The sequence below is a fragment of the Tursiops truncatus genome, chromosome 5, assembly GCF_011762595.2.
Source record: "Tursiops truncatus isolate mTurTru1 chromosome 5, mTurTru1.mat.Y, whole genome shotgun sequence".
Lineage (NCBI taxonomy): Eukaryota > Metazoa > Chordata > Mammalia > Artiodactyla > Delphinidae > Tursiops > Tursiops truncatus.
Window position 1 is genome coordinate 27096222 of NC_047038.1, and position 14355 is coordinate 27110576.

General features: G+C 37.3%; 1 protein-coding gene across 18 annotated transcripts in view; it reads right to left on the reverse strand.

Annotated features, from left to right (window-relative positions):
• ANK2 (ankyrin 2) overlaps nucleotides 1-14355 on the reverse strand; it is a 689834-nt gene that overhangs the window by 202651 nt on the left and 472828 nt on the right. For 17 of the 18 annotated variants that reach the window (XM_073804958.1, XM_073804947.1, XM_033856740.2 and 14 more), the window contains exon 2: nucleotides 5784-5885. In XM_073804958.1, the coding sequence (XP_073661059.1) occupies nucleotides 5784-5885 (102 nt within the window). Of the gene's footprint in view, nucleotides 1-5783; nucleotides 5886-6732; nucleotides 7406-14355 lie in introns of those variants that run through there. The other variant, XM_073804950.1, reaches the window with a different exon arrangement.

The following is a 14355-nucleotide window of genomic DNA, read 5'->3' on the forward strand; positions in this document are numbered from 1 at the left end:
CAACTAAGCCCATGCACCACAACTACTGAGCCTGAGCTCTAGAGGCTGTGAGCCACAACTACTGAAGGCCGCATGCCTAGAGCCCAAGCTCCACAACAAGAGAAGCCACTGCAATGAGAAGTTCGCGTACTGCAATGAAGAGTAGCCCCTGCTCACCACAATTAGAGAAAGCTCGCGGGCAGTAACGGAGACCCAAAGCAGCCAAAAATAAATGAATAAATAAAAAATATAAAAAATAAAATAAAAAAAGACAAGTCACAAAAAAATCTGAGTGAAGCTACCCTTGGCAATTTTTAAATGAAAGAAGATCTTCATAATCCTGTGTAGTTACACACAGAAGTGAAACTTTTCAGAGCGATGGACAAGTAGTTGAGGAAGTCTCTACCAGAATTACTTTACATTGGATGACTTATCAACATTGAAACTGAAAATTCTAAGTTCTCAAAATATTCAGCATACATTATTCAAATCCAACTTAGTGCTACTCAGTATAGAGCAAGAACTGGTATTAATGTATTGAAAAAAATCAGAGAATAATGCAGAATCCAGAAACAAGAGCACACATAGCCAGAACTAGACAGAGGCAACACCTTTGGCTTCTTCTAAATGAGGGGTCAAAATAAGCTCATAGATATATAACAAGATTATTTGTACAAATATTTTTACCTCATTTAACTTGTTAGAAAACTATATATAGTTCATTCCATATTCCATTAATTCTATGAATCAATTCTCAGTTATTCATTTTTGTTGTTTCTGGCATTTTTAAATGTCATTTCTGGCATTTTTAAAGAGAGGTCCAGACCAGATGGACCCAAATGGCATTTATAAAAAAGATTTTAGTTCCAAAAAAGATTTTAATTTAAAGAAACCCAGATAAACAGTAACCGTTACCAAATTGCTACTAAAGGTGTTATTTCCTAATTGGTGACACAGGCTATGATAATACCTTTCATGTTCTGTCCTGCCTATAAGACCCAGCACCACTTTTGCTAAAACTTAGGTTGAGAATCAATATAAAAATATTTGCTAATATTTATTGAATACTTGCTCTGTTAACCTTGTTTATAATATTGTAATCTTATGAACAATTACTAAATAAATTTAAAAAATAAGTATATATGAGTTTCAAAAATAGGGAGCAAACACTAGGATTTATTCTCCTTTCTGAATGTACAAGAGATTAAAAGATAAATGAATACATTACCAGCTTAATCCTTTACGGAAAATGAAAGTTAACAAATTTGTAACTATTTGCGAAAAATATGAAAACAAAGTTTTTTTTTAAGAATATTGTCTTGTGTCAAATTTATGAATTTTTCCCACATCATTTAAACAATTAGAAGCCAAATGGTATTTTTCAACTGAATTTCAAAATTCTCATGGTAGTTACGAGACCAATTTTATAAAGAAAAAGATTTTCATCCAAATTTCAGTTTAAGGAATCTTAGCATGCCAATACATGTGGTATTTTTGGAAAGTTGGTACAGCCCAGATTGCCTTTCATTGAGAAATACAACAGGGTACAGAAAATCCTGCTTTCTATGTTACATGACATAATGCTCCCCAGAAACTCAGGCTTACAAGCAAAATAGAGAATACTTTTTCTTTCCTTCTTTCATATGCCATATTATCTTTGAGCTTTCACATATTTAGAAATAGCAGTACTTTGGCTGAAGAGTTGCCTCTTTTGCCCTCCTAGGTGTTTGGAAATTATATTCTGCTCTATATTTTATTTGAGTTTTAGTAGTAATCCTGGTGGTGGTGCTCTTTGACTTAAAAGTTCCTTTAACTACATATTATGTTGATTTGAGGATGAATAAAGTCCTTTTTATATTAGCAATGGTAGATTAAAAATAAGATTCAAACATCTCAGGAAGACGTCCTGTAGTAGAAAAGACTTGTATGTGAGAGACAGATCTGTGTGACCCTGGGGACATCACTTAACCACCTGTGGACTCAGTTTCAGGCAAATGCCTACCTTATAACATTTGTCTCTGCTGATTGATGAAACATCACACATAAAGCCACCAGCACAAAGCCTGATACATAGCAACTAACTAGTTAACATGAGTCACTTCATTTCCCTAATCTCTATTTAATATACATTCTTGAATGGGAATAATAAAGAACCAACACCAGACAACATTCACTTTCTACCTAGTAAATGCAGGTGACTGAACAGAGTCAATCTCATACTTTGTGTGGAGGTCAATTTTAATTTTTCTGATTCTTGGTAGACATACACAGTAACTGCAATTAGAATAGGTACACCTTAGAAAGTCCTTTCATATTTCATATTTAATTTACACTGCAACTCGGTGGTGTAAGATTGAATGTATTATTGCTTTCTTGTTTTAGAGATTAGAAAAATGTCACTTTCTGAATTGAAATGACTTAACAAAAGTGGAGATGGAACTTGAACTGCTGGGCTCTAAGTTCTGTGTGGTTTCATGACATTTTGTTGCCTTCTCACAAAAATACATGTTCTTCCCCTTTATAGTAACATGCTAGTGGACAGTCGGCCACTACACGAAAAATATGTTAGGCAGCTAAAAACTTATCAAAGTAACTCAAGAAGTGAGGTTGGTCAATAAAGTGAATAAGAATTGAGTATTTACTGCTGAGAGTTTGTTTTTCTTTAAAAATAAACTCCAAGATCTTTTATAAGATTAAGATATTTCTTATACTTTAGGGTGAAGTGGACTTGGTTTGACTGAGGTCAACTTTATTTTCCTTGGGTTCGTCTTTTGGTATCACTTACAATGATTTTACCAAATGAACTAATAGTTCTAACAGTTTCATTGCCTATTTTCCAGCATACTGCAAATTTAGAATGTTAATGAACTGATATTAAAATTGGGGGAATGTATTTAATATACTTGAAAAAAGTCTAAAATAACATGTGAAGGGACTTCCCTGGGTGGCCCAGTGGTTAAGACTCCGCACTTCCACTGCAGGGGCACAGGTTTGATCACTGGTCAGGGAACTAAGATCCCGCATGCCATGCGGCCAAATAACTAAGTAACTAAAGAAATAAAATTAACATGTTAAAAATTTTAAATATTTCATATTCAATCTCACAGGTAGCTTTGGAAGAATTTCATTTATCTATATCTATATAGGAATTTGGATGTTGTCTTTCTCTTTTAAAGTAACTAATGTATCTAAACTTCAAATTATTTGTTCAAAAGAACACTAAAAACATCAAGAAGAGATTCATAATGAAGTATAAGATGGATAAGAAATAGAGATGTAAAATATGAAGATCTTATATATTGGGATAAAGGAATTTACTCTTATTCCATAGGTCAGGGTCAAGAACTATGTAAGGTCTGGGATTTTATCTCACCTACAAGCTAAAAAGCTTAACTGCTACTATTTCCTGATACGGGTAGAAGACATGAGTCTCCTGGATCAGAGACAATGGACTTTACAGTTCATGGCAAAAGGAGCGGCTGAGTGTCAATATGTTGCTTACACCAGTTCCCTATGCCCCCCTCCCAATCCCATGCGAGTGACATACAGGACCAGTGATGGATGCCTGGGCATGTTGTGGGTTGTTAAAGAAGAACATTAACCTTGGGGAATTCACAGCTTTTAAAATAAGAAAGAACAAGCCTACTTCTTATCTAGAGGAAAAAGTTACCTAATCCCTCAAGGTTGCTCACTGCAATCACTACCCTGAGAAATGCTCCAGATAAAGAGCATACAGGGCCTTTCATTCTTGACACACACAAAAGAATATATAGGGATGCTCAGGGTGACGGCAGACTGATATTCCCTACAGCAAGCACTCAATATATTTTTTTTTTAAATGTTGAACCTTCTTTTAATTTATTTATTTTTATTTTTGGCTGTGTTGGGTCTTCGTTTCTGTGCGAGGGCTTTCTCTGATTGTGGCAAGCGGGGGCCACTCTTCATCGCGGTGCGCCGGCCTCTCACTGTCGCGGCCTCTCTTGTTGCGGAGCACAGGCTCCAGACGCGCGGGCTCAGTAGTTGTGGCTCACGGGCCTAGTTGCTCCGCGGCATGTGGGATCTTCCCAGACCAGGGCTCGAATCTGTCCCCTGCATTAGCAGGCAGATTCTCAACCACTGCACCACCAGGGAAGCCCAACACGCAATATTTTTGATGCCACCGGAGTTACTCCTCTAAAGGATAAGAAATACTGCCATCGATGACAGTGCTTCTTAAGTCAGTTACTCTCAAGGGGAGCAAGGAAAATCCTTCACCCTTTGCAAAAGGCTTCAGGTAATTCTTATACAACTATCTTACTAACCTAAGCATTGGAAGCCATAGAAAGTTTGGTAGTGAAAGGAGTGCCATAATCATATTTTTATTTTAGAAAGATGACCCAAGACATAGTATGGAGATTGACCAGAGTGGACAAGATGAAGACAGGACCTAATTAAGGAGGCTGTTATAGCAACCATGGTAAGTGACCATGTTGTGAGTTAGTGCAAATTTGTGGATGTGGAAGATGAACTGAAAAAGGAGTGCTAGACTGGTGTACGGGAGAAGACAAGGGTGGAGAGCTGTTGGAACTAACATTGGTGAGAAAACCAGCAGGTAGGAATTTGAGAGGAGAGTAAGTTTGAGTAAGAAAAGATATCAGGTTGCTTTTGAAAAGCTGTACTTGAAAGGTATACTAATTTCAGGTGACTATAGATGGAACGTAACTGGGCTCAATATAGATCAGAATATATATCAATATATATCATAGGCATTCTATAGATGATTTAGAATCCGCCAATAAAATTCATCTCCTATTAACTTAAAATTAGTCAGGATTATTCACTTCCCGGTCAGCTCTGTCTCACACACACACACAAACACACACACACACACACACACACACCCCCAACACACACACACCGATGTGCAACATTTAGCACACTGTATTGAATACTGTAGTCCACTAGACACTTTAATTCATGGCATTAAAATCTTAGTTAAAAATAGCACAAAAATCTCAACATCACTGGGACCAAATAATATCCAAATGTATAATATTGTCTAAAGTCCTTAGCGAATGGATGTGATAAATAAATAATCCAAATACCTCATTTAAGCCAACAGTTGCAACCTCTTCTCATTCAAATTTATATTTTAAAACTAACTGGGTCAATTTTAATTTTTCTGATTCTTGGTAGACATACACAGTAACTGCAATTAGAATAGGTACACCTTAGAAAGTCCTTTCATATTTCATATTTAATTTACATTGCAACTCGGTGGTGTAAGATTGAATGTATTATTACTTTCTTGTCCTAGTCAGTGTAATAGAGCATAAAAAATAAATAAAGGCATAAAGTTGAAAAAATAAAAATAAAAAACTAATTAGGGGGAAAGGGAGGGATAATTTTGATTTTATCCTCTTATTTCTCTATCCCAAATTGTAACAATCAGTTACCCCTAAGTAAAAGGCATACAGCAAACAAGAAAAGAAGCCACAGTCTGGATAACTAGTTGATGATAAATGAGAAGTAAAACATCGTTCTTGGTCAACATTCCAGCTCAGGGCAGCCCAGATCATTTCATAGGCAAAACTGAGGTTCAATTATTTTTGATCTATCTAATTTGCCAGCCTTATTAACTCTAGATACAACCATATGAGGCTTCAAAAGTTGGTAAGGAAGAAAAATGGACTTTCATAATTCTGAATTGCTGCTATCTGAGTAAATTCAACAAGCACACGAAAAAAGCTGGGCTCTTGGAATGTATCTGCAGGTAATAAGAGTGTTTTCAATGTATAATACAGAACCAGCGGCCGTGCTCTTACCTGGTTGCAGGTATTGATGTCTATGCCCCCCTTGAGATATTCCACTACTTTGTCTAAGTTGCCTGCTCTGGCAGCACGGAGGAAGCTTGCGTTGCTGTCAGACTGTGAGAAAAAGAAAAGACCTTTAGTGAAGTATTGATAAAATGAAAACATATCAAAGACAGAAACACAAGAATGTTTGCACCATGCATCAGAAAAGCTTCAGTTGCACTGTGTCCATCGACAGATGAAAAGATAAAGAAGATGTGGCACATATATACAATGGAATATTACTCAGACATAAAAAGGAACGAAATTGAGTTATTTGGAGTGAGGTGGATGGACCTAGAGTCTGTCATACAGACTGAAGTAAGTCAGAAAGAGAAAAACAAATACCATATACTAACACATATATATGAAATCTACAAAAATTTTAAAAAGGTTCTGATGAACCTAGGGGCGGGACAGGAATAAAGACGCAGATGTAGAGAATGGACTTGAGGACATGGGGAGGGGGAAGGGGAAGCTGGGATGAAGTGAGAGAGTGGCATGGACATATATACACTACCAAATGTAAAATAGATAGCTAGTGGGAAGCAGCCGCATAGCACAGGGAGATCAGCTCGGTGCTTTGTGACCATCTAGAGGGGTGGGATAGGGAGAGTGGGAGGGAGACGCAAGAGGGAGGGGATATGGGGATATATGTATACGTATAGCTGATTCACTTTGTTATAAAGCAGAAACTAATACACCATTGTAAAGAAATTCTACTCCATTAAAGATGTTAAAAAAAAAACAAAGAAAAGCTTCAGTTGCAAAATATTTCAATCCTGAGTTTAAAACACTGAATAATAATTCACAGTACAAGTCAGCAACTTCACAGTACTTCTAGAGAGTTGTTTAAAGACATTAAAGTCAATACACTCTGCTATATTAAAGAGTATAAAAGAACAATAAAAATAATTATTACCGATTTACTCCAAATCTTCAGCCACATTTGAAGATGAATTTACACTACCCCCAAATCCACTGTTATCCATGCATTTTAGCTTCAGGAAGCTAGTGACTCTATACTGAGCCTAACGTCGAGCTAAAAAACCAATGAAATAAGGTACTGGGTTTCTTCTTTCTCTTCCTTTACTGTTTGGTTTTCAGATGCATCTGCGGGAGAGCACTGAGTATGGGTCACCTGACAGTCTGTCCTCATTGTAAGGGAATAACAGAAAGCTCCCAGGATGCTTCGAGGAAAGCAGATAGCACTAGTTGGCAAGTGTGGACTGGGCCGATGCAAATTTTGTGATCCCAGTGATTTTGGAAAAACAAGATTAAATTTAAACCAGCTGACATAATACCAGGCTCAAATCTCTTGGTAAAGATGATCACTCTGGGTACAAATTGCTGTTTAAGTCCTCATCTTGCGCCCATTCCTCTCAAAATCTGATTCTGGGAGAACAGCTGAATTTCCCCCACAAAAAGTCTCGGGCAGGCTTCTCAAGAGATGTAGCCACAATTGCCCTGCCTGACAAAGTCTGATTTTCAAACCTTAACACAAGGATGATGATAAGCCTTCATTAGGTTCCAAGACACTGGCATCATTTTGTAGTTCTTTGGGTGGTACAACATCTGACTACAGAGAAAATGGTAACACGAAAAGGGACCTACTAGGAATTAAGATTCAGGTGGGGCAGCTCTTAATCCATCGTTCTCCTCGGTAGGCTGCCCTGCCCTCTCTCGAAGAATGGACTTGGCCAGGGCCCTTGGCACACTCTGTCAGGCCTATTTATTGTGACTGATGATGACGTACAGAGATAGAAATGTAAGCGTTTTCTCTGGGAGTCTCAAATACAGAATTACTTGCATACCATTAAAATGATTTACACAGGGGAAGACTGAAAACCCTAGGACGAAATTACCTCATATTTAACCCAAAACCACAATGGCGTATAAATTTACAAATAATATAGGTAATTTATGAGGATTTGAGAGGTATGACTGAAATCTACACATCTGGAATTCACGCTCGGAGTCCTGGTATGACTAACATCGCACTGTTTCTCCTCCCGCCTGCCCTGCTACGATGCCTCACGCTCCATCCTTCCTGAAAGCTGTGCCCATGGCAGGGTGCCCCAAGTATATCTGCAATGCTGCAGGGACTGAATTATGACTCATTTTTAAATGCCTATTCTATGAATGTATTTTGCGGCTTGCAGCAAATTCTAAATTCCAGGAAGATTTTCCGCCTTCAGGTTTCTTGCCGCAGTACTTAAAAGCGAAACATCATACTCTGCATCATGTTCTGTCAGTATCCCACAAGAAACATCATTGACTAAAAAACAACAAAAATTAAGTAATATTAGGTCACAGAAAGTATGACAAGGTTATTTCCCATAGATTTTTAAAATAAATCCACATGCTCTGTACTATATTAAAGAGGATGCCTAGAAAATACTTCCATCTTATACATGAGGCTTCATAATTATAGGTAACATTTATGAGTATTTACTGTGGGTCAAGCACAGAGCTAAGAAGTCATATGCATTTTATCATTATTACAATAATACTAGGAGAAAGGAACTATTATTACGCTCATTTAATAGGTGAGGAAAGAGGCTTGGCAAGTTTCCAAGGTCACATAATCTTTCAGTGAAGATTCAAGACTTAACCCATGTTTATCAGCCTCAAAGCTAGTCTTATCTGCTGTTCTACCGCATCCCTGCAAAGTATCAAAGCAGATGTTAGTACAAATACCTAACCTATGAGCTATAAGTTTGTTTCATTTGTGATAACCTCAGTATGCCCTTGGTCTACATATTCGCTCTGAAAATCATGGCACTTGCTAAACAGAGTGTCTTAGCTGGAGAGGGAATTCTTGGCAGACAGCCCTAGCCCCAAATTTATCAGCCATCTATGCACCTAGGAAAATGAAGAGCTGCCTTGAGACAAACTAATTAGAAACATACTCACTTGGGAATAAAGAAAGAGACGGTAAAGTACACACTGCATTTAAAAGCCAGTTGATTGTCTCGCTCTACATGTCTAACACGACTAAACTCATGAACTAAGATCAGGGTGCTCTATCATTCTTTTAAAAAAAAAAAAAAAAAAAAAAAAGAATGCCATGAACAAGTAGAGCCAGAAGGGAGCACCTGACCCTTTAGGGATGAAGAAACACCTGGAGACACCCTGTGGAAGCTTACAGAGGCAATTGTTGGTCTGAAGGGGGCTTCTGGCATCACGGAGGGGACTCTATTAGACCCTCTTAGAACCTTCTTTAGGGACTGGGCATGACATTGAGGATCGCTTTTGCTGTTACGTAACAACAAGTTTTAATAACTATTTTTCTCTTTTCTGAATCAAACTCCTAAAAAGTAGAGGCAAGTCAAAGACTTACAGCCAGTCCCTGGAATTTTAGCAAAAACTGCTCCCAGTGCTTTGGAGGGGCTAGAGACAGTGGAAATGTAACATCTGAGCCATCCTGCCAGGGACCTCTTCAACAGTTGAGTCACAGTAGATTTTGCTATAAGTTGGATTCTTCTAGAACCCCATTAAGGGATTGAGTTTTCCCAAAGTGAGAAAATGTATTAGAAATGCATTTTGCAAATGCAAATAAGTGTGTTATTATAAAACGGTTCCAGAGCATGAGTTTCAAGAACAAAATTCAAATGAGACTTCAAAATTTATATGTAGATATTGACATCTTTGAAGGTTTAAAGTATAGAACAGCATGGAAGTATGTATTTTTCTCCTACTTCCACATAAACACATGCAAACCCTATGCTACAAAGAGGTCAATCTGTGATTAAAGCTCTTGACACAAGAGCTTAGGATAAACAGCAGTCAGTCTGGTTACCTTCAATCAACACAGAGATAAAAGAGGATTCAGGGACTCATGGTGAGAGATGCAGCAATTTTTACCATGCTATGTTTCCCTCTGAGTATGACAAAAGTAAGAATTTAAAAATTAAAATTAGGTATTAGTAGGGGAGAAGCATGCTTTCAAAATAGACTGTTGTCTCTTGCCTCAACCAGGAGATTTCACACATAAAAAGTACAAGAAAGAGAAAATGAGGCAATAGCAATTCCTTTGGGGTAAAAGTCTCAGACAAATAGACTAACCTCTTTCTGCTTTGCTGCTTTAGGTCCCTAGAACTCTCAATCCTAAAACCAATTGTACTTATGCCTATAAAGTGTGACTCTGGACGAGGCATTCAAATGCTGAGCTCCACTTACTTTAATCTGCAACAGATGGATGTCATTAAAACTTGTCCCCTTTTCAACCTGAGTGTGGCATCTCAAGCCGAGAAAGAAAAATTTCCTCTTCAGTTCTTCTTGACACAGTTCTGTACATTTTTGATCACAATGTTAGAAAAACAATACTTTCTTAGCATCCAGCAGGGTGGACATGAAATGCAAGGAGGAATGTGCATTCACAGAGCCACATTATGTCCTAAACGAGTGCTTCCCCGAAGGGCCCAGGGGTACACTCACAGAGATTCATGAGTTTGCTCCAAGATTTTGTAAAACTTCTATGCTTACAGTTCAGTAACAACCTAAGAAGGAGAATATAAGCATGTCCCAGGTCATCTAGATGGCTACCCTTTAACTGAGTACAACCATATAATTTTGATATATGCCTTTGTGTTTATAATTCAGTGCATAACAGTTGAAATAGGGATGGAATATAGACAGATGCATAGGATGCAAAATATTTTGCCATGGGACAGAGACTGATCAGAGAATCTGGCCATCATACAAGGTAGGATGTACCAAAAGAACCTGAGCACAGCACTCAGTAGCACATTAAAGCTTCAAATAACAACAGGCTCAGGTGCTATCTTTGTAGAGTCCAACTTACCTGGACTATTACCAGTGACTGTAACAGAAAATCCAGAGTAAAATGTTTTTCAGTTCCCAATTGCAGCTTTTACTGGATTAGGTGCACATCTTTACCACAATACTAATTTCATCTCCAAGTAAATGAAGAGAGCTTTAAATGATTATCAAATGGCATGCCATTAAAATTGGCATTGGCAAAGTTCTCTAATCACTTTAACTATTCTGAAGTAGGAAACAAAACCTCAAATGCATTAATAATGGTTGTACAACATGCTTATAGAAACGTACACTCTATATTATTTTCACTGAAGTCAAATTCAGAAATGTATTATAGAAATCTGAGGTTAAATCTTTTTACTGTTAAATCCAACATCTGTGATTTAGTTTTAGACAATCCTATCCATTCTATTACATTGGTGTTATTTATTTAAATAATACTAGTTTTGTAGTTCTGTTCATGCTTAATTTGTACAACTTTCTTTTTAACAATGGTCTAAGAGTTTAAGGAATTTTATGTAGTTTTATTTTTACACTTAAATTAACTCTATAGGGAATTCCCTGGCGGTCCAGTGGTTAGGACTCCATGCTCTCACTGCCAAGGGCCCAGGTTCAATCCCTGCTCGGGGGAAATTAAAATCCCACAAGCCTCACAGCATGGCCAAAAAAAAGAGTCTTTTTTAATTAAAAGAAAAATAAATTAACACTACAATAAAAATAACAGCACTGGAGGTCACAAACTTTTTTTATACTTCAAAAGAGAGGAATACATTATTCAAGTTTGAGAAGCAGGCATCCTCTAGTGTGAGTCAGCCACCAGCCTCAACTACCCTAGGGAGTGACATGGGGCACCTCCCCTCACAGCCTCTGGCTTATCCCGTACCCTCCACAAATATTTGCTGACTGATTAACCACAGGAAAGCACATGCTCCTTGTGGAATTTAGGGAATTTGCTTATTTTCTTAGGATGCAGTCATTCCTTTGTAAAAACAGGGTCATTCACCTGCCTACTCCAAGATCCACATTTTTACAGTAATACAAAATAAATAAAATATATTAAAATCACTTGAGGGGGAAACCTTTAATATATACATAATGAAATAAGGGACATTTCTACAATTCCTTAGGTCTTTTCCTAGGAATGCTGGATAAGTTAAAACCATGTCCAGCAAATCACGAGTTGTATGATCTTGAGTCTTTGTGGGTCTTAATTTCCTTATCAAAAAATAAATGTATTTTATAGAGTTGCTGGGAGAATGAAATAAGATTTGAAGATGCTTAGCTCAATGACAGGCACAGAGGACACTGACCGAGATTTTTAATAATTGTAGTTTTTCTTGTAAATGATAAAGGCGAAACAACAATGACAAATCAAAGGATAGATGCATACACATTATCTTCTTTAAATAAAAAGGTTGTTGCCAGAAGACCAGAGTGTTTAAAAATATTTTGCTGTGTGCAGGTACAAAAGGACAAAAAAGAAAGCAGAACTGGGTGTGGTCTGTCTCCAAAGATGAAGATTTTACAAAACACCCTCTTTGTGATATATGAATGCTTTCACTTAAATAATCATACTTTTGTATAGGAACTGCTGGATTGTTTAAATGTTTTAGCTCTTTTAGTAGCTCAAATTGTTATCACTATCTTGTCATAAACCAAAAATTGGGGGGCAACTGAGAACCGCACACTAGATGTACTGAAATATTTCAGAAAGAAGTCCACAAGTTGCCTTCCTGCAGTTAGAACATATAAATGACCAGTAAAACACTTTATACCACGAAATCCTACTTAATTTCAATTCAGCCGGACACTAATAACAAAAATTGCTATAAACCATATGTTTGTACACTGTAGCTCAACCATGCTGATTAAGCTCCATTTTTAGCATCATTTCAATAGGTCTTTACACTGCTATTAAATGGGAAATGCAGAAGGAGCTATGATCTTCAGAAAGAAATAATGCAATTTCTCTAAAGATTGTTCCTACTTCAATGACCTATGTTTTAAGAAAATTGGTTCAGGCATAGGTGTTTCTATTTCACTTTTAAAATGTTACTTAACAGACTTCCCTGGTGGTCCAGTGTTTAAGACTCTGTCCTTCCAGTGCAGGGGGTGCGGGTTCGATCCCTGGTCAGGGAACTAAGATCCCACATGCTGCATGGTGAGGTCAAAAAAATGATAATAATAATGAAATAAATGTATTTTTAAAAATAAATCAAATAAAATAAAATGTTACTTAAGATAATTAATGATTAACACATAAAATATCAAAACAATAACTAAATTCTGCCTGCATATTTTAAGCAAATATCTTTTTGACATGTGAGATCATTTGAAATTACACTTTTATATAAAGACAAAGTTTGTTTTCCCTTAACTTAGTATTACACTTTGACACTGATTATTCACTAGCATGTTAAAATTATTTCATTATCAGTTGTTGGAAGCCATCCTGGAGTCCCGGCGCCGTGACAAAGTCATGATGCAATCAAAGGCAGGACTGCGAAGCAGCACTGTGCCAGGACGGTGGACTACATCTCTACTGATTTGTTTGGCTGTGTTAAGCTTATATATGGAAACAGCACAAGGGGGATTTGCGCCCAGGGTTAGGAAAATGAGAAAAACTACTACCCCCCCTCCACTATTATTATCACAAAATTGAAAGTACCTATTTCGGCCCCAGGAAACTGGGAACGCAATACACAATCTGGAAATATAGGGATGTTCCTATGGAAAACACCCCCAACTGAACAACAGTGGCCCCTACGAAGGGGTTGTTGATGATTTTGCTTTCATATGGGTCCACTATAAAGAAAGGTTAATACTCTGGCAACAATTGGCGGATGATAAACAGGAGCGTAGGAGGTATTGTGAGTGCTACTAGTGCAGTCAGGTACACAGGAACTGTAGGATATATTGTAAATATTTTCAAGGCACTATTCAAAAAACTTGCCCATGCAGAAAGAACACGAAGCTTGCACTTGTGTAATAAAGACTTACATAATAGCCTGGCTTAACTACTAGAAAATAACCTGCAACTAATGAGAACTTGGGGAAGTATCTTGTTAGTACATCTAGAAACTGGGGACATTTTCAGAAAACTGATAAAAATATTTTGAGGTTAGAACATGTTGAGATTTTGTACATGATGATGAAACCTGCCTACATATAAATACCTGCTCTGAAAAATAAATGTGTGCTCGATGTGCTGACATCTACAAAGGGTGTCAGGTCTTATTTCCTTCGCCGACGCCGTCCATCCCTCAGGTTTCCCTGGACTCGTTGGAGCTGGACTCCGACAATCAGCGTCTTCCCTGAGATTATCATCCATGAAAAGAAAAACTGCCTATAGCATACCAATTCCATCCCTTTCAAAGCATTAAGAATATTTTGCAATACTATGTAGAGATTCATGAATCCCTTGTACAATTCTTACACTTCAAAAAAGAGTCAATCTAGAATATTACATAGCAGTGGGAACAGAAGTGAATGAACCATATCCACATGGAACATCGACAGATCTCACACAAAAAAAGGCTAAGCAAAATTAGTCAGACCCAAAAAGGACATCTTTATGATTCCATTTATTAAAGTTCAAAAACTGACAAAACTAATCTATACTGTTAGAAGTCAGAATAGTAGTTTCTGGAAAGAGGCAGAAAGGGCCTTCTGGTTGCTGGTAATATCATAGTTCTACCTGCTCATTCTGGGTGTTGTTAAATGCGTATGTAAATTTTGTGAGAAATATCAAGATAAACAA